Source organism: Triturus cristatus, chromosome 8 (assembly GCF_964204655.1).
Source record: "Triturus cristatus chromosome 8, aTriCri1.1, whole genome shotgun sequence".
Classification (NCBI taxonomy): Eukaryota; Metazoa; Chordata; class Amphibia; order Caudata; family Salamandridae; genus Triturus; species Triturus cristatus.
The window spans coordinates 185,201,623-185,223,544 of NC_140591.1; the positions used below are offsets into that span (position 1 = coordinate 185,201,623).

Genomic DNA, 21,922 nt, shown 5'->3' on the forward strand with positions numbered 1-21,922 from the left:
CTGTTTTGCTAGTATCATTGTATACACAACATCTTCATCAGGAGTTTGGAAGGCAATACCATCAGGCGTACAATAGATTGTGCAATTCATTTTGCACAGCAAATCTCTCCCTAACAGGTTTACTGGACTCAAATCACATACCACAAACCGATGCACGTCTTTGAAATTTCCAATCTTCACTTTTATTGGTTTAGTGACTGGGGTCTTTATTTGCTTATTTGAGACTCCTACAACTTGTATAGTTTCTCCCGAGAGGGGTAGGTGGGAATTTCCGCTGCTCTCACAGTGGAACTGGTAGCACCAGTATCCACTAAGAAAGTGATATCATTACCTTCCACTTTCCCATCAACAAATGGACCTGACTGATCTACCACCAAGGATGCGCCAAGCACGCATTCTTCCTCCCCCCTCAGGCACCGTCATTGTGACGTGTCAGAATCACTCTCATTACTCTGCATCCAAAATTGTTGAACTGTTTGTGTATTCTTACCACTTTCTCCACGAAATCCGGTGTTCATACTGTATCTCTGCACCGGAGAGTTCACTTGATTTGGTATAGGGGCTTGTGGCACCAGTAATTGAGGAGTAACTACCTGTTGCTGCTGATTCACAACCACCTCATTCTGCATCAGTGGATGTAAATTTTGATTTACCCCATTACTCTGTTGAACATTTCTACACTCATTCTTACAATGTCCATGCTTTCCGCACGCGTGACAAGGATATTTCTTTTTCGCTTCCTCTCTACTCATTCGCCCTTTCCCTTTATTTCCATTTGATACTTGACCATTCTGATTTTGATCATTCGACTGGTTATCATTTTGAGGACCAGCATTCGCCTCTTGGTGTTCTGCTAACTTCACTTGTGCCCAAATCATTTTCTCTTTCAGCTTCTTGTGCTTTGCATCAATATCGTCACTACAATACTTTGCATACTTTAAGATGTCATCTATGGGCTTACTTTGCCAGCAAAGCATGTGCTGTAGAATCATCTGACTAATTTCTGATCTCAATCCACACACAAACCTATACACAAAATGTCCCATATCCTTATCACCAATATTTTCAAACCCACTGTACTGTTTAAAAACCTGCAATAACCTCTCATAATATGCATGTACTGACTCTCTTGGTTCTTGAGTTCTATCTATTTTAACCCAACCTGTTTCCTTTGGGGGAATTTTGCCTTTCAAGAAAGTAATCACCTGTTGGTACTTTCTCATCACATCCTCTGAAGGTGCTCCTGTCTTAGCATCTCTAGGATATTCTTCACTCGGCCAATCAACAGTAATTTTACATTCTGTCTACAAATCAGCTGGTACCACTATATCAAACAGGCCATCCAAATCTTTCAACAAGACCTTTGAGACCTTTACAAACTTCTCTACCTGCTTATACCATTCAAATGGCTTCTCCCTTAGTCTAGAAAAATCATTCGTAAAAGACAAAATATCCTGTCTAGTCCAAGGAACATGAACATATTCACCACCAGAAACTTCTCTCATTGGACACACCCTTTCAACCTGTTCTGTTTCTCTTAATGGGAATGTAGATGCTCCTTTCGTAGCTACTTCATCCCACCTTTTTGTCCATTTACTTCTCCATCGATCTACATCTCTCCATATCTTCAAAATAGTCATTAACTCCTTTATCTGTAATCTCCTTCCTGATGCATTCAAACTTTTCAAATCCTTCTCAGTAAATTCTGATCTATATGGTTTTTGTAGTATTTTTGACTTTTCTACATCTATTCCAAATTCCATAGCTACTTCTACTATTTTCTCATGTAGGTTCTTTACTCTCCATGTTATACTTTTACACAAAAACAACAATTCATCCTCTCCATATGTACCTAACCCGTCGGAAGTTATTGTGCCAAATCATTTCTTCTAAATCTACCCTCTACTTGCTTACATCTATATATTGTGGTTGGGGTGTTTTCTTTTCCATTCCTTTTGCCCACTCTTCTAGGTCTTCTGGCGAGAACCCTTTTGAATTTCGTGCTACTGGAATAACAGTTGGTTCTCTCCTCCTTGTATTTACTGGTATAATTCTCTTTGGGGTTTCTGTCCAATACTTGGGAGATCTAATAATGAGACATTAGAATCACTTTCACTAGTTTGATCGTCTGACATCACTACCTCTTTTCTTTGCGGGACTATCTCTTTCTGTAATTTTGGAATGTCCTGCTTATCACCATATAATGGAATAACAGGCCCAATTATAATCGGCACTGTCAATGCTTCAGCATTCAAACCTAACTGATTCATCTTCTGAATTATTTCTTTTTTCGTCTTATTCAAAACATCCTTTTCCTTCTCTTGTAGTATCTTTGTGACTGTTGGATCATATAGGACTTGTGGAACTAATGGAGTTCCCATCATTGGGGCACTAGGAGTAGTATCTCTAACATTCTCTTGATAGGGCGGAGGTCTTTTAACTAAAATGTCCTCTAGTAACTCAACGTCAGATTTATCACACCCTGTTCCTGTCGTACCTGAGTGCTTTATTTTCTCCTTACATTTGCTCCCTACTTGATCCTCAGCCATTAACACTGGATGCAAGCCCTCTGTTACCACAACTCTTCTCCATCTTTTCATCTGATCTCCTCAAGTCTCATACGGATATCTAGGAAGAAATCCTCTACCTATTTTTCATCTCCTCTGTATCTTTCTCGATCAAATGCCTCTACTTCCCATTCCTCCAACGCTTCATACTGTGTTAACCTAGGATTTGGCTCCAATGAATCCATCCGATTTCTCAAATTCTGAAGAATCCTTACATTAAATGTACCATGCTCCGGAAAAGCTAGAACACCATCCCCTTTCGTATATTCTACCCAATTCTCCAACCAAATACAAGTATGATATCCTCGTTCCCTCGTCATAAAGGATGCGACATAAGTATTCCCTCCTTAGTTACCACACGCTTGTTCTTCTTAAAGAAATTTTTGATTTTATTAATCAGTTTCATTCTTCCAACTCCTGTATCTACTTAAATTTCACAGACAAACTTTGAAAACTCTTCCGCACTTCTTCGTATTCTATTTACTTAATACTCGTCCTATACCAGCGTGGCTCACACCAACAACCCAATCAGAATTCACTACATATCTTCTCACACAGCCAATATCAATAGGGTTCTTGTCCACTGGCCAATCAAGGCTTACAGTACAGCCACTGTTCTGCCCAATGACAGCGTGGCTCTTTGTGATGTCAGTATTGCTCCTGCTACTGACCCTCCCTTTACAATCTGCACTTGTTACACACCCGCTGTCTCAACCAATATCAGCGCGGCTCTCTGTGACGTCAGTTTGACTCCGGCTACTGACCCTCCCTTCACAAGGTAATACGGCAATGTATTTTCTATCTTTTCTTTGTACATTTCTGTTAGTAACAACGTAAAAACAGCGCTGCTCGGTCTGCTCCACTAAACCACAGATAGTTTCTTCACTTGCTTCAAAGAGAAAGTACTTCCTTTCACAGCGAGTAAAAACCACTGTTTACCCTTCACTTAAGCTTGGGGAGAACCTATTACTCCTCTATGGATACTCCTCCTTCGAGTATGGCCTAAGTTTCACATGTGGACCCTTTGCTATCATTCACACTCTACTCCTATACGATATAGTCCCTACTGTAATACTGCCAGCCCTCCGTAGCTTCTCAGTATTACGACAACAGACGAGTAACCTTCTGCAGTGTGATTTCCTTACCACACTCTTCTAAATTCCATTCCCGGGATTCCCAGGTATCTCTGTACCTGTACTTCCAGACAACATAGAACGCGACACTAACTCTTAGTGTGAAAACATATAATTAATAATCAATAACTGATAACCAATAATCACCAAACTAATCAATAATAACCATATCTCTGCTATCAGAAAGACTGATCCAGCGGAAAAGCCAAAGATAAACACTTTATAACTCAAAATATTTCAACTGGGCCCCATGCACAATTTCACACTCTCTGGTCAATTCCGCTGGGATCACGTTTGTAGTTCACTTAAGTTCTGATTAGTTAACCCTTTGTAACTCCAGATAGAATTGTGAAAAACTATTTAATGTCTAACTAATCTTTCACGAATCAACACATTTTCTTCTGATCGATGGACCATTAGTTGAAATTAGTTGATAGTGATATTGACAATAGTCTAACTAATCTTTAGACCTTAGTGAAATAATCACATACTCTGGGTAAGATTTATAAGTTTTATTTAAAATTTCATTCATAAATTTGAACGCTCATTTATACAATTTTACAGTGCAAGCACCATCATCCGTCATAAAGTAGAGAACATTTAATTTAAACAAACACAACTTATAACACACAAATCCGTTCAACAAATAAATGCAATGGAGTGGATAGATGAAGAGACAAAAGGGTTCACATAAAATACATTTGCAAAGAATATGCAAATTATGAAGAGGAATAATAATAATTACCAACTGAAATGGGGAAAACCACCCCTCTGGCCAAAGGAATGATGGAGGTCCCCTGAGTTAGAATCAGGAGACAAAGACTATAGGACAGGATCAGGACAGGACAGATACTTACTAAACTTCTCCATAGACCTGACGCACCAGGGCAATTTCCCTCTCTTACACTCTCTCCCTCCTTGATATTCTTCTGGAATCTTCGACTCTACTCAGGCTGTCATTCGGATTTGAATCTTCCCAGTCTGCTCCTCTCTGCATCAGCAATCAATCAGCAGCTTCTCTCTAATCCCAGCAGCAGCTTGCTCTCTCACTCGCTCGATCGAATCGATTAATTATTATTCTAAAGTCACTCTAGTTATAGTCTTCTTTTCAACATTTCCCACCCTCAATAGTTGCAAATATTGGTGAAATACGGAATATGATTGATCGGGGCTAGGGGAGTTCACATCATGCTATGCTGACATAGGCAATTTTATTAGGACCCTTTTGTTTTGCAAACCCTACAGTTTATTGCAAATTAAATATAATTTTATTCATGTTCCATTCACAAGTCACAAACATCTTCAGGCTCCCACAGCTTTCGTCCTTTGTCTTTGGCGGTCATTCAAGTTCTGCGGTCAGCAGGTCACATTACGTCTCTTTCTGAACTTGCGCAGTTCATTCTCTTGACCACCATCTTCTTTCAATGTCAATTTTATTTTGGGCCCAAATGCACACTATCAATAAAGAATTATAAACAAACGTTATTTTCATAATTATGTAATTCTCACTGTTCACCACCCACTTCTACTCTATCCCATAGTAATTTTATTTCTCTAAGCAAAAGCATTATCGGCATCATCATTCTTTTAAGTTCAAGCAAGTACATGCCGGGCTTGTGGTACTTCACGACAGCATATTAGTCCTTCTTGAGCATGCGTGAGAGTTTTCCCTCTCAAAGCAGGTTAATCACGTTGCTGCTACGTAATTCTAATCCGCACATGCGCACAACGTTTTCACTAGTTAAAGTGCGTTTAGTTGCGTTGCACAGTTATTATTCATTTATTAAGCATACGTAAAGCATTTTCTCCCCATGTCTCTGTGTTGGGCGCATATTAATTTCACTACAGTTATATTTGAACAGTTAGTACAGGTTAATGAAGGATTGGTCCGAGCAAGTTTCGTTTTTATGAATCCTTGCTCCATCACCGTCACCGAGCCACTACCTGCACCGCAACTTGAGGGCACGGCACGCCGCAACGCTGCACTTCACACCACAGCCCTGACGCCCACCGGCGCTCCCGCCTTCAACTGCACGGAGTTTGACCTGCAATGCATTGTGACTCCAAGGGCCCGACAACTCCTGCACAGACCTCTGGGACCGACACCAACTCATCAAAGCTCATTGCAAGGTCCCCGACGCCCCGCATATCTAAAGTTACTGCTCAACACCATAACTGTCCTGCGACGCCGCGGTCAGCCAGAACTGTTGGATTTGTTTGCTCACTACGCTGTGATAGACCCGGACGGAGCTATTGACTTCAAGAATCTGTTTTTAAAGTCTATTTTTGCTTTATGAGTATTTTAATTAACTGTATGTTGGATTTTTATCGTTTTGATCTTGTTTTACACAGATAAATATTGGCTATTTTTCTAAAACTGTTGTGGTGTCCTTTTGTAGTGTTTTCACTGTATTACTGCTGGTTATGTGCAAATGCTTTACACACTGCTTCTGAGATAAGCCTGACTGCTCATGCCAAGCTACCAAGGGGGTGAGCAGGGCTTCTTTTAGGAGTTTAACTCCCTTATCCTGACTATGAAGAAGGGTCCCTACTTCGACAGGGTAACAACCTACAAACTAGAGACCCCCATTTCTAACAACAAGTTTTCAATATGTTATGTTAATTTGTAAAGTGCACTATCACCCACAAGGGTATCCTGGTGCTGAGAAGTTGTGTGTGCCTAGCCCTGCCTATGGTGGGTTGGTTAACTGCAGAGTAGAGATGTCTAGATGGTTGACTGCAACAGCTGCAACTGTTCATGTAGGATGGGCGTGAGTTGTGTAGTGCCTTGAACATGTGTGTGAGGAGTTTCAATTGAGTGCTTTTGTGTATCGGGAGCCAGTGGAGCTCTCTGAGGTACGGTGTGATGTGCGTTCTGTGTGGGAGGCTGAGTCGATGGATGCATTAAGAATGGGTGTTAGTGGTTTGCTGATCAGCAGAAGTTCTTTGGTAAAAGTGTGGAGGGGGCAAGGGTCAGATGGAGCTCCTGAGTGGATGGTCTTCATGGTAGCAGTGATTTCGACAGTGGTGTCAGCAGGCCACGAGGTATGATATTTTTATGCCCTGCAATATGCCTGATATTTCTTTGGCCTGCAATTATGCCTCTATGCAACATCTGCATGCTTTATGAGTAACAGTGTGTGCTATGTTTTATACATTGTTAGGATTAATGAGTGAAAGTGTGAATCTGAAAATGCATTATACATAAACGAGTAAAAGGCAAATCTCAACATGTTAACAGTGATAATGCATGACATATTGTGGGCATTTTTGGCATAATTAAGACAGGTGCTGGTGTAATGCTCGTACTTGCCTTATAGTGGTAATTCTTATCATTGTGTTCTTTATAGAAACAGTTTATTGTCATTGTATAAGAGAACAGCAAAACCAATTGCCTTGTACACAAAGTAAGATAATACAAAATATTATGCAAAGTTATGCAAACATACGCATGGTCTACACGTTGGCTACCCTAATTCTTATTATTTTTATAAAATAATTAGTGCTTAGGCTTCAGGCTGAAAAACTGAGATAAAGTGTCTTGATACATCTGTCCACTCGCCCATCCATTCATGCACTCAGTTATATATCCACTCATGCAACCATTCATCCATACACTCACTCACCCATTCAATTATTGATGCTCAAACTCACTAACTTACTCATCCGGTCGTTGACACATTTTCACATTACAGTGGTCGAAGTGGGCAGGGGGACAGCTTTATTAATTTGATCAAAACAGTTTTCATATGTTTTATTGTAAAAAAAAAACATTCCTGAACGATTGGGTTCCTGCTAGCTGAAAGGGGAGAAGAAGTGTCTCCTCTACTGTGAAATGAGAGGAAGGAAAGAGGAAGTCTTCTCTCCAGTGTGCCAGCTGCCTGACAGAAATGTAAATGTGTGCGACAGGTTAATCAGCAAATCTATAGGCTGCTTGTGAGCCAGTACAGGCTTTAATTGACAGAATCTGGAATTTTTATGGAACCCTATAAAAAAGTTTTACACTTAATACAGTTAGTGTCCTACTAAAAACATAACTTTGAAAGCAGTGTAAATATTTTAAAAAAATGTTTGCACATTTTGCTACAGCTATTTTATATTAAGTGCAACCTTAAGTGGAATACAATTTTTAAACTAGTGATGAAGCAGATAAACTGCTGAACCCCTTAGTTGAAGCATAAAACATGATTTGACACCTTTTGAGAGAAAATGATAAACGTGTACAAATTGCGCTAACTATACGTTGAAGAAATTGGGAAACAATATGAGATGATTTAGTTACTGCATCCTAAAAGCAAGCAGATAAAAGTGTAGAGTAGATGAAAGCACATAATGAATAACATACGATCATGCTTTCCTAAATTGCATTTGTATATTCTCTTAACGTGTAATAGAAATGTGAATGTAATAACTCACACATTTTCGAGATTTCATTATTCAGTCTCTTCAAATAATGAAGTGTATGAAGAATTATTGAAAGTTGACATGGCATAGAAATTGTGGAGGGTCCATGTTTAAGCTCCATCTTTCCATGTGCGAAAAATGTGCAGCGAGTGAGAAAAGAGAAACAGGTGCTGCACGTTTATACTAGTTCTAAATGCTCTGAAACTTTCTGAGAATAATCTTCATATATGTACTAGTGACAATTACTAGAAATGAAATTTATCATTCATGGTGTGAAGTAATTTTATATGCTGATACTTTGAGAATGTAGTAATATGCCATAGTTACACTTCCAATTTACAATGAAATTAGCTTGATTTCTAAGCGAAATTAAGCCGAAACAATGAATTGAATGTCATCTTTCCCAATGGAAATGTATATTTCAATACTTTATATTTTGCTTATATTAGCCTAAATTCAGTGAAGTCTTGCCTGCTGCTGCATGTATTTTTCCCTGCTGTCCAACTTCGTTCTCATGGGAAAATAGTCGGACATTAGAAAGTGAATTAAAACTATTGGCCTTATTAGGATGTCCATGGTCCTGCCACCAATAGGCTGTCAGGGGCTGGCCCACGGACATCCATAGAAGCAGTACGACCGCCGGATTATGATCCGGCAGTCCAAGACATCAGTCGAAGGGACCGATCGCTGCTTTTCTGACTGGCTCAAGGAGCCAGTCGGGGGAATTGTGGGACCGTCATCCCTACAATACAGCCGGTGCCTGCTCAGTCACTGCCTTAGTGATTACGATGGCCCTCTTCCCTCTGCCTTTACATGGCTGTCCGCGCGCCATATAAAGGCAGATGGAATTGGACTTTAGGGGTCCCTAGCAGGGCCCCCATCCCCCTTGGGCCTCCGCTATGGAGCCAGGGGGCACATGTGGTGCCCCCCAAAAAACCCATGCACTGTGTCTCAGGTACCATATGGTGCCTGGCACACTGCATAGTTGTTTGAAAACTGCACTTTTGTATTGTGGCATGTGCTGAGGTCCTTTTCTAGGGCTTTTTAAAAACTAGGTACTATCCCGGCACCTTTTCTAGGGCATCAGCACAAGCTGCAATGCAAAAGAGCCGTTTTCCAACCGCCTGCATGGCGGTCGTATTGTAATTGGGCAGGTGTAACCATCAACATGTAGTCGGTCGGTCACCTGCCCGATACGATGGCGGTCGGCCACTCATCTGACCGCCATCGTAAAGAGGCCCTGTTTTCTTCCGAGCATTCCCACTCGCATATGAGGACTATTTGACACAATTTTGTTAGTTTCAGGAACATCTGTCTGAGAAACTGTCTTTTTGACTTTGCTCATGTGCCTTTGCTAAAGGATCTTTGCTTAAGAGTAATATTCCTACCTGATGTCCTGACAGTTACGTATGCTGCACCGTCTATAATTTTACAAAATGTTTCTTCTTTATGCTGCATGATAATCACCCTATACGAGTGGTCTGACCAGATGAGGTGACCCAGGAGGTGTCACCGTGGAAGTTAAAGAATATAAAAATACATTGTGTAATGGAGGTGGGGGGGGGTTCTTCCTGCGAACTTCTTCTCCTTTCCTTCTCTGTGGAGGTCTTGTACCTTGTGGACTGAGAGACATAATTTATTTCCTTGCAGGCTCTACTGGATTTCCTTGGCTGAAACATAAGATGTGTGTGCTATTTCCCAGACTCCTTTCCCGCATGGGAGAGAACCATTAAGCTATATGATTTACACCTTCTCCTGTACTCTCCTAGAGCTTTGGTAATTGATGGCCCATAAGAACTAAATTTAATTTGCACTCCTAAATAAATGCCTGATATTGATGTATTAACTCTTCTTAAATTTACAGATAAAATCTAACCATCCTTAACCTTTTTCTGTATATCTTTGATTTGTCTCCAATAAATTAATTGTGAATATCAGTTGAGCCTTAATGATGGAAGGAAACTCGATTAGAGAGATCTCTGGTCATCAGATTCTAATGTTACTATTCTGTATAGCTCTAACTGAATTATTCGTTTGTATGATCTTTGTCCGACTGAATTTCTTTTTTGAACCTCTTAGCACTATAAATACATGCGCTAATTTTGCGGTGCACTGACAAGCTTTAAAAAAAAGTGACTGTACGGTTACACCCAGGACAAATTAAGTGATTGCATTAACCAACTGAGCTTTCCTACCAGAAAATTACCTTTACTGCAGATACATTTAAGCTGCATTTTACTTTCTTTTTTTTAAAATCTTTTTATTGAAATCAGGACAAGAGATCAGATCAGCAGTGCATTTGAAAATACAAAATAATTTATACATTATCATATCAATGTATCTTGCAGAACATAGATATAGATGTCAAAATTAAGTTTCATAAACGAAAAGTTCATATTTATTCAATAGCAGGCATAACAAACAGCAAGAAAAACCAAAGCCCCAAAAAAAAAATTCAGGCAAATGAGAACCCCCAGATTCTATCTAGCTTCTGTAGAGATTTAACTCCTCTAATTTTAGCAAGAGAGGATTCCATAGTATGAATATCTCTGACAAGAGTCCACCATTCCATCACATGAGGTGGGTTGCTTGCGATCCAAGTTCGAGCTAAAGTCAATCTAGCACAACCTATTAAGATATTGAAAAGATCTGATTGTGGGTCTGCTGGTAAATTGTGGTAGATCTGAATACCAAGCAATACGTTAGTTATGTTAAGTATTACTGGTCTAGACAAGATCAGAGCCATTCCCAGTTTTACATTAGTCCAAAATTCCGTAAGTCCAGGACACGTAAACTGCATATGTTCTAGACTTACAGCTAAAAGGTCGCATTTGGGACAACTAATCCGCTGGTTATCAGTACTATTACTAAGCTGCATTTTACTTTCATATGAGTGTGCATTATATTTTATATGAGGTTACCTGTAGCTGAAATGCCAACAAAATGATTAGAGAATAGTTTACTCTTTTCAGCCATGTCTCTGATCACGCCTACATACTTGCTGAACCCGCCCCTATTGTACTCATGTGCGTCCCAATACTTTTATTAATGCACTTCGACTACTAATTACAAATGATGCATCGGCCCCTTTAATTATGCTGCTGCCCGAGTTGCGTAAATGTGGGATTCTGCGTGACCAAATTCAAAAGCGAAAGTAACTAGGACAGTTTCACTCTTGCGGAGAGTGGAGACAGCAGAAGACGCACATCGCACGTGAGTCTGGTTATTGTATGTGCTAGCGCGCTTTATCTGAGCTTGCGTCTGACTCGCCAGAATATTGCATGGGTTGGGGCAGCTTCTTCTCTAAAGGCAAAAAACGTTATATTGGAGCAGCATAACATGCCGCCCTTGAGCCAAAAACGACGTTTGTGGAGGAAATATGCTGTCACTTGGCAGCAGAGGCGCAACTAGAGCCAAATTTCGGGAGGGCTAAGAAAAAATTTCGCAAAAATCTTTACGCAATAGGCAGAGTGGAGCTGCAGGGGCTCTTAGAAGGGGTGAAACAACAGCAAGGCCGCATTAACATGCAAATGGTCTTTTAAAGACCTGTGAAGTGCTCGGGTGCGGGCGGCTGTGTGGGAGCCCGGGAAGCAGTCATTTTCCTCAGAGTTCTCCAGATTATCATTCCACAGTAGTGAGCTACGAAGATTTGCCCGACCTGTACAAAAGTGCAGCGAACATGCACATAGGCGCTGCAACATGCCACAGGCACGCGTGCTTGGACGCTGTCTCGTGGTGTGCCAGTTCTTCCTTCAGTTCAGGGGCGCAACTAAAGCCAAGTTTAAGGGTTGGGGGCAAATACAAATTTCGGGGGGGGGGGGGGGGCTAATTCTTCCAGCCAGAGTGTTGGACTCCTAATACTCTACCACCCTTCTTTTTCTTCACCCTACCTTCATCCTCTTCGTTCTATCCCAACCAATCACATTCTGTTTCCCCTGTGACGTCTTTTACAGTATAAACATGACGTTTATGGAATGTTCATCATTACGATCTAGACTTATGCTTGATATTGTTCCACTTGCGTGTGGTTCTTATTTATGGAGATTTATCTTAATAAATCCTTCTTTTACCAACTATCGTTGGCTCATTGACACAACACAGAGGCAGAGTGGAAAATACAACTAAGCCTCGTTAACAAGTGAATGGTCTTTTTAAGACCTGAGAAGAAGTACTCGGGTGCGGCTGACAGCTCAAAAACTGTGTTGCGCCTTGGAAGCTGTCTCAGCCCGGGCTGACACACAAGTGGGGGGTTGGGGGGCACTCAGTTTAAGCATATGTAGTCAAAGACTGAATTGCAACAACGCATGCTAAAGCCATAGCGCCATCTTTAACCTAAAGATTGTTTGAAACCGTGCGCTAAAATTGTAGGCTGGCCATATCCGATTTCGAAGCAGTGCGCTTTCTTTCACTTTCGTCTTTCTCGCTCAGAACCGGATGATGTGTGGGCAGGGACGCAACATCCAATCAGAAAAGGTACCACCTACTCGGCTATAGAGCTGTAGGTGAGTGGGCGGGTGTAGACACCTTCCAATCAAACACGGGTACATACTTGGTGCTAGGCCAATCAGTGGATGCTTAATATGACGATGGCTGTCAGCTGGCTGACAGTTGGCTGCAGATAGAAATACAGGAAGAACAGAAGTGTTTATACATGTGGATCACTGAGAGCACATAACTTTCAACCCACAATGGTTGGTCACGGTTTTTGAGAATGCAGTTTTTTTATTATTATTATTTTTTATTGATAAACGCCTGTGCTAACAAACGAGGGCAGGTGGCGGTAACACGGATCTCGATGCAGTGTAGGAACGTGTAGAGGTGACATGTAAACACCCATGTCTAATCCGGAGTCGAAGAAGAGGGTGAGCATGTCCCTGGAGCCTGGGCTTTTGACATGTTCATCACGCTGTGCTACGTGTACATGTGGCTGCGGGTTCGAGCCTGTTATGCGGTGCTGATACGTACCACAGTGCACCGGTTGCATGCCACCAACTCCCTAACTTTCTGCACTGCCCAGTCCTCCGGGAGAAAGTATGGACAGAGTCACAGGCCCACTCAGTCTGAAGAGAACATCTGCCTGAGGCTGGGCAACAGAGTATTCCTCGTAGGCGATCTCCAGGTACCTATGTGTTTACTGTGCTTACAGCTTTACAAAGTTAACTCCGCACTTTACCTGCGGGCCTAGTTACTTCTGCACAAGAGTCTACATTTGAGAAAGCGCATCAGTAGCAGTTACATGTGAATGTTTTAAAAATATTGCGGTTAACACTAGTACTTAGTGTGTTAAGTACCCTGAAGTATCCTACATGTTTGCCAATTAGGGGATTTAGGTGGGAAAAGGGGGTGATAATGACGAATAAGATAAAAATCCGGCCACGAGATTCAAGATTTTTTTTATAGTGCGTGTCACCACAATATCTTCCACTTAAAGACCAGGCAGTAGACTCAGGGCCTCATTACGATGTCCGTCGGTAAGCTGTAAGCCTCCGATCGCTCGTCGGAGGATTACTGACTGACATCCTATGTTTACAGTCCGACCGCCGAATTTCAATGTCGTCGGTCGGAGTGTAAACTGGCTGGTCAATCCGACTCGGTTCCGACAGGCTCAAGGAGCCTGTTGGCCAGTTAGAAGCCGCACATAATCCCTTCAGGACAGCGTTTCCGCCCACAGGATTATGAGGTCGGTTTATGATGGGCTTTCTGACATAGAAAGGCTGTTGGAAAGCAACTTTCAGGGCCCCCATCCCTCCGCGGCCTATGGTTGTGACAGTGGGGGGCACGGTGCCTGCCACACAGTGTAGGGATTTACACAAACTCCCATTTCTCAATGGGAGCTTGTGCTGCGGGCGGTATTTGGACGATGCACTAGCTCTCGTAGAGAAATGGAGCATCGTAATACGGTGTTCGGAACCGCGACTCACGCTCGGTCGGTTCCAACACCGAGACGGTGTCGGTTGGAGGCAACTCCGAGCGACATCGTAAAAGGGCCCTCAGTGTTTTCAAGCTGTATGGTGAAAAAACGGTTCGTCACATTTTTCTATTGAAATAATTTGATTTCTTCATTGTCATCTCTCCAAGACAACACAACACCTATAAAATGCTTCATAGAAAGTCTTATTTTAAAGGACACTGTGGTATCTGGCATGATGCCACAGTTTGTTACTTCAAATGCATACCTCAAGCAGGGCAATGCCCATTTTAGTCCTTGATATGGCATATACCCAAATTAGTAAAATCTTAGACCACATGCACCAAGTAACACTAACCATTACAACCAAACATATACCATAATGTTAACCACTAAAGTACTACTGCTGCCCGTATTCACGGAGTTGGACTGGCCATACGAAACATAGGGAAAAGCCCCACTTGGCTGAAAACCAGGGAGATTGCTTTTAGTGGGGAATGTACAGAGCCATCATCAGCTCTCCAGTTTGGCAAACATAACTGGCCCATATATAATTTGTCCACACAGCCCTAATTGATACAGTAAAGTAGGCATCTAGTATAAACATGTTTTCCAGGGCTGATTCTTGGTTTTAGTTCACCATTGCCTACCTAAACAAACTGAAAACAGAATCCAGTCTGTGAAGGAATCCTTGAAAGTAGTGTGAGTCCGAGCTATTCAGCGTTGAGAGGACATACTAATGGCAATACAGTACTTTTAGAAATGTTACGATAAGGATATTGGTTGTAGAGCGCACAACTTGCGGTGATTACCGGGAGGGTATACTGGCACTCAAAAGCAGGAACGGCGTGGGCCGAGCCATGGCAGAAACTAGGTGAACATCCATGACTTCAGTTTCTTCCGAAATTCAAGAGCAGAGAAGATGGCTCAGATCTGAAGTGGTAGGATGTTCCAGGCTTTGTGACCGTGGTAAGAGAAGGCTCACCTGACTGATTTGGCTCTGCGCATGCAAGGGATGCGTTCAAGTAGAAGTCTGGCTGAGTGGAGGTGTCTGGTATGTGTGTGGAATTTAATGCAGTTGTTGAGGTAGGTGGGGATGATGTTATGCAAGGCTTTGCATGCGTGCGTGAGGAGTTTGAAGAGTGCCCATATGTGGATGGGGAGCCAGTGAAGGTCTTTGAGGTTCAGAGTGATGAGAGGGTGAATGGGAAGTCTGAGTGTGAGTCTGGCAGCTGAGGTCTATATGATCTAGAGTCTTCTGGTTAGTTGCTTGTTGATTCCTACATTGTGTGTTGCCAACTTGCTGATAATGATCTCTTGGGTGACAAGTCTCGAGGTGTTGAAGGGAAGCCAATCGAAAATCTTCTAGAACATCTTAAATGTGTGGAAACAAGGGATGGGGACTGCATTCACTGAGCTGGTTGTCAACTATTATTCTGAGGTTCTTCGCATGGGTTGGTGGCATGGGTGTGGGTCAGCGATCAGCAGCCCACCGAGTGGAGTCCCATAGCAAGGTGTCTTTACAGTAGATGACTAATTCTGTCTTGTCTGTGTTGAGCTTGAGGACATTTTGTTTACATCCATCCGGAATCATTTCCGATATATAGGTGTAGAAGTTGATTCAGGTGTTTTGTTGGAGAGGGATAAGATGAGCTTGTTATCTGCATAGGATATAACTTGGATTCAGTGGGTGCGAATGATGCTTAGTGTAGCCATATAGGCGTTGAACAGTGTGGAACTTAGTGAGGATCCTTGTGGAACTCTACAGATAAGTGCTGTAGTAGGAGAGATGCAAGGAGTCAGGCTGACCAACTGGGTGCAGCCTGTAATGAAAGAGAAGATCCAGCAGGATTCTGGTCCCTGAATGCCGGCATCATGTAGGCATTGAATGAGGATGGGGTGGGAGACAGTATCAAAGACAGCAGATAGACCCAGAAGGATGAGGACAGTGGCGTTTCCTCTGTCGGTGTTCAGTCCAATGTCATCCGTGGCGGTGATGAGGACAATTTTACTGCTGTGGTTGGGTCTGAAGTCAGATTGGGAGGTGTCGAGGAGGTTGTGGTTGAGGTGAGCAGCTAGATGATTGTTCATAATCTTCTCTATGACTTTCTCCGGGAAGGGTAGCAGAGATATGGGCTGATAGTTGTCAGGTGTTTTAGGGTTCACTGAGGATTTCTTTAGGAGAAGAAAAACTATGGCATGTTTCCAGGCATCCAGGAAGGTGGTTGTGTTGATTGTATTATTCAGGATTGAGATTAGGGCTGAGCTGATGGGGTCCAGTCCTTTAACCTATACCTGATGTGGGCAGGGGTATGATGGTGCTTCATAGTGTATGGTGCGTATGTCGCTGCAATATCATGAATGGTGATGGTGGTCCAGGTGATCTGGGTGTTCCTCTGGGCATTGGAAGTGGCGAGTAGGGCGGCTGCGTGGGTGGAGTGGTCCATTTGAGGCTCAAAGTTGTCTTAGATGCTGGGGTTTTTTTGCTGCTGAAAAGAGGGACAGCTGGGTTCAGAAGTCTTATGAGGGAGTGGCGCTGGTGGATCTTGCTACCGGAGAGGTGACATTTTTCACCATGACGAAGATTTCCTTGGTGCTGCTGGATCTACTTTCGATGTGCTCTATGTGGGCGGAGCGTTTGGTAGCTGAGGGCTGATCTATAGTTGGTCTTCAGGCCTCGAAAAATCTGAAAATTGCTACCAGACCGGCAGGTCTAGTGACTTGAATAACCTACATGACCCATAAACCCATCTCAAATTGTGTGATCCTAGGTAAATGTTTTTTTTACCTAGTCACCTTTTTCTTCATTATCACATATGAGCGCTCCTTCAGACATGTCAGTTCAGCATCTCTGCTGTAAACATTTTTTTAATTTGATTTAATAGTTTAAAATGTTGCTCAATGTATAATTAAAATCTAGCCCACATATAGGACACACATACTCCTTGATTTTCCACTTAGTTTCACTAATAGCACTGCCTTTAGGGTGGGGGCAAGCATGTTTCTCAGTTTGAACTCTCACCTTTAATAAATGTTATTGCAGTTTGATATGATAGCTCACCATCATTTACAGACAGACATTTTCTATTGAAATGGCCACAAACTTATCCACTGACTTGCAGTTTTACTGATAAAGATAAATGGTGCACGAACGAGAATGTGTGGAAATCGGGTTTCAGTTAATATTATTTGCACATCACCAAGTAAAGTGTTCTGATTTATTTTGATCCTATTAGAATCTTTGTTTCCATCTCACTTCAGAATAACTGAAACTGAAATATATTTTAATATATTTTGTACAGTTCATTTACAAGCTATTTAAATGTTGCGTGCCCAGCATAATTGTCAGAGATTTCAGTTTATAAAATTCTCAAACTTTGCAGTCGCAGAAAGAAAAGTAAACCCCAATCTCCAGGATAAAATAAGCCGCACTTTGTTAGAAGACATAAGCAGCTATTTGACCTCTGTCTTTGAAGGCATAGCAAATGCGACTAGATAAAAATTGAATTTAAAGGCATCTTTGTTGCTCATTCACTTTTTGAATTAACAGAACACACTTTTTTTCTCAACTCCAGCTCTCTCGCTAGACCAGGCCAGTAGGCCCTGAAAATAGCTCACCTTAATAAAATCTGACTCTCAAAAGGGAGTGGGTGAGTAGATTTCTCCCGGCCTGCTCTTATCGGTCTCATCCTGGCTTTGTCTCCATCTGCGTTCAAGCTGTTTGTAGTGGAGCTTAGTGAGTTTGAGCTAAATTCGGTTTGACATAACATTGCAGTGATTTGATGATTATGTATCTATGCATATTTTTTTGATATCACTGGTCTGTGCTTGCCCAGTGCTGCTTGCACTGTTCGCTTTTAATTTGTCATTGTTGTTATGGGAGTGCTGTTGACCAGAAAGTGACAGTTTATCCCTGTCATGTCATCTATTTCTTTCCAACAGATTTGTTTTTTTATTATGTGCCTCACATAATCTTTATTTGACTGTAGTGTTTTATGGCAACAGGAAAGTTAGCAATTTTTCTTTCAATAAAACTTGTGCATGTTTTGAATATCTGAAAGCATTTTGAGCTGACAATTCAGTGGCATGTTAATTTTATATAAAGTATGTAAATAGAAAAAAATGAGCAGTGGCGGCTCACAGAGGGAGTGCTGCGGGGCGGTGGGGGAGGAGCTGTGTGCGGGTAGTGGAGACGGACATACGACGGGCAGGAGGTAAGTAAATAAATAAATAAAACTATTTACCTTGCGCTCGCTGCATCGCCAAGTTGGCCATGCAGCGAGCGCAAGGTAAATAGTTTTATTTATTTACGTACTTTACTCCTGCCCGTCGTATGTCTGACTCCACTGCCCCCCCCCCCCACTCTGCCCCTCCCTGCCCCACCGCCCCGCAGCACTCCCTCTGCCAGCCGCCATTGAAAAATTAGTCAAATTAGGTACACACTCCCAAAGAGGGTCAGATCGGAGTTATGGGCAGGAAAATCTTATTTATGTTTTGTGTTGACCTTTTTTAAGACTCTACCTTTGTGGCCTGCAAATGTCTCTTTTTTATTTTCGAGGTCTATTGTTCATTACCTTACAACAGGGGTGTGGAATTCCTTTCACCCAACCCCAAGGACTTATTGTTTGGGGTCGAGGGCAACAAGTTCTCATGTTCATTTTTCCCTTCCGACAAGAAGGCTAGAACACCTGCTGCATAAACCATTTGGCTGTGTACCACATTATGGAGCTGTGAAAGTTCATTGTATGCACTGAACGAAATATTTATATCCATATGTGCATCCTATTCAAACTTCAAATTTTATGGTTCAATAATGCAAAGCCTTTATTATTAGGGGAAGCACTCTGAGGAAATTGTGCAAGCTCACTTGCATTACTGACAGTGGTTCCATTATAAAATTTGTGTCCAAAGTTTAACAATTTTAAATAATTATAATGCCCCCAGAATGCTCTCTGATTAGATGCAAATACTTGTTGAAAGAAGCATGAAACTAAGATTGATGATTGCTTTCAAAATAAATTGTATACATAATAAACTAAAAAAGAAAAATGTTTTCTAAACTATTGTGTAATTTTAAGTACTATTTAGTTTAAGCATCATTTAGTAAAACATGTTTTGTTCTTGCCAGTATGTCTTAAAAAACGATTAATCATGGCAAATCAGTGTAGAAGAAAATGCGGCATGATTACAGGAAACGTGAAAACATATCAGCTTTGTCAATGTGGAATTCCTGGCATTGGTTGCCAGTCTTTTGTGTTTTTTCAATGCATGTTTTATTTTGACATAGTTTTTAGTGTTTGGAGCTTCCAGGCCCTCCCCAATTAACAAAAACATAGGCTAAAATCAGTTATATTTTTTGCTTCTCAAAAAGCGCACATTGCCATAGTAGTCCCTGGCACCGAAGGGAACTACTTTGTGTGTGAATGTGCTCCTTGTGAAAGTGCAGAATGCTGTCTCAGTAAAGTTAGCCAATTGCTGAAGTAAGCTGATCAAGACACCTAGGAAAAAGTAGGAACTGCATTTTCACACGAGCTCATATGCATGTTTATATTTGCTCAGAAGAAAAATCAACTGAGCATGTGCAAGTTCACTTTCCCTACAACCCCACCCCCCGAAAAAGGTTTACTTCTGCCCTTTTCGGGAGTACATTTCCACCCATTCTCAGTGTACCAAGAGATTAGAAGAAAATAGTTAGGTGAGAGATTTAAGAAGAGTTGCTGAAAATCCTTAAACGTGTAAGTTGGGAGTATGCACAGACTCAAAGGGCAGTCCAACCCTGGAGGTACTGCTTCCCTCTACTTCCAGCCTCATGCATGTAGGTTTGCAGAAAGATGGCAAAATCACACATCGCTAAAATCCAAACCCTGATAAAATATGACTTCTGGTATAATTGGCTATAAACAGAGCTCTGATATAATGAGAATGCTGTCATAATTTGTCACCTCTCTGCATGGCCCCAAATGATAAGTGGATTATTTTACAGGACAAGTAAATATGTGAAGCATCCCATGGGCAAGTAGATATTTTATAAAATTCGACCACCCTTGTTAAAAGTAGACTTAAATATGCTATAATTAAAACCAAAGGCTTTATGGGTTTTAGTTTGATGTTAATGTAGATGTTAACTGGCACCCGATTACTAGTTTTGTGGAATGCATTCAAATATAATATCGAATGACAGGATATTGACATTCTTACTGGGTCCTAAGATCCTCAGCAGATGTTTATTCTGGACTGAATTTCATGTCCATAAGAATATACTGGAAGCTCAACTGAGACTGGGAGTTGTTTAAAACAAAATAGTTTGCGTTCGTCGCTATGTTAATGTTTATATCTCATATCGCAAAACGTAACTTAATTGAGTCTTGGTGCTGCAGCAGTGATTGCATGTTGTTTACATAGATGCACAGAAGCCGATTATTGTTCTCAGTGGAACTGTCATAGAGGAAAGTGCCCGTCCCCATGTCAGTTAATACTCCTTCTGCTATTCATTTCCTCCATTACATTGCTTCTGAAGTTGCTAAGTATTATTAGTACAAGCACACGCCGTTGATTTTTCTTCACTATCCTTAAGAAACTGCTCTCGCCTTTTGCATCTGACACTGCAGCTACAACCTCTCCCAGTCTTGCAGTTCTGTAACAATTTCACTTTCCATACACTGTTTTCTCGCTATGCTCTGCCATCGTGCTTCCTGTATTGTTATGGGCATGTCTGGTACTTCTCTGAAGGAACTGTAACTCATGCCTTTAAGTAACTATATCTCGCACCCTCACCATGCACTGTTTCTTCCGTCACATATTACATCACTCATAGCATGTTCAATAACTGCATCTGTATTTTTTTCCCTTGCCACAGGAAGTTATTAAAGGATTTGTCTATTCTGTTTAGAAAGTCTTAGGATAGCATAATTGGCAGCATGCTAATAAGGTAGTTGACTAGTGGTGTAATCATTATTTTCAGTGTTTCTGCTCTACCCTACCAGGAGAGGAATTTAGGGGACCAACATTCAAGAAGTGAACTAATCTTTTTAGACAGCATTCTTTCGTTGGCATGTAGGGTGGTGATTAGTTCTTTTGTGAATTCTAGTCCTAGATATTTGATGCACCCCTGTTGCCATGCTAACCCAGATGATCCTAATATCCTACTGTGCTGGTTGAGCAGTTTGACTTCGGATTTGTCCTTGTTGAGGGAGTATCCAGAGACATCAGAGAATTCTTGGATTGATGACATTAGAGCTGTAATGGAGGAGGGGGCATTTTCGGTGACGATAAGTATGTCGTCTGCATATGCGGCTAGTTTGACAGTGGTATTACCAAATGTCACCCCTGTGATGTCTTTGTTTTCTCTGAGATGTTGGAGAAAAGGTTCTAGTACCAAGAGAAAAAGTAGGGAAGATAGAGGGCAGCCCTGTCTGGTACCTTGTTTCAAGTGGAATGAGGAGGAGATAATCCCACCCGCTCGCACTCTGGCGCTCAGAACATAATATAGGGCCATAATCATCTTAATAAGATTATCACCTCGATTAAATTTCTCCAGGACTACTCGTAGGTATCTCCAAAGCAACTCTGAGTGCTCCTTCGAGCCAGGACCAATTGTCGCGCTGCTAATAGTGCCAATGTGATCTGTCTGCCTTTAAGGAGCGCAAGGAAAAAGTCAGAGGGTTCGGCAAACCCAAAATGGTGTACACAGGGAAGAGTGGAAGTGTGGCATCAAAAGCTTTATCTATATCATCTAAGACTAGCTCCAAGAAGTGTGTCAGTTTGGGACAATGCCAAAACAGGTGCACAAGTGAGCCCGTCAAGCCTCCCCTCCAACATCTTTCAGAGCGATCTTTATCTCAGGTATGTATGCGGGCAGGTGTGAAATACCAATACGTTAACACTTTATTGGCCGATTCCGTCCCTGCTGT

At 41.7% G+C, this 21,922-nt stretch overlaps 1 protein-coding gene across 2 annotated transcripts in view; it reads left to right on the forward strand.

Moving 5' to 3' along the window:
• Positions 1–11,122: 11,122 nt before the first annotated feature.
• HLCS (holocarboxylase synthetase) overlaps positions 11,123–21,922 on the forward strand; it is an 862,037-nt gene continuing 851,237 nt past the window's right edge. The window contains exon 1 of one of the 2 annotated variants that reach the window (XM_085621286.1): positions 11,123–11,317. Coding sequence is in view for 1 of the 2 variants with exons in the window: in XM_085621285.1 (XP_085477411.1) it covers positions 12,999–13,223 (225 nt within the window). In the remaining variant the exon portion in view is untranslated. Of the gene's footprint in view, positions 11,318–12,710; positions 13,224–21,922 lie in introns of those variants that run through there. The other variant, XM_085621285.1, reaches the window with a different exon arrangement.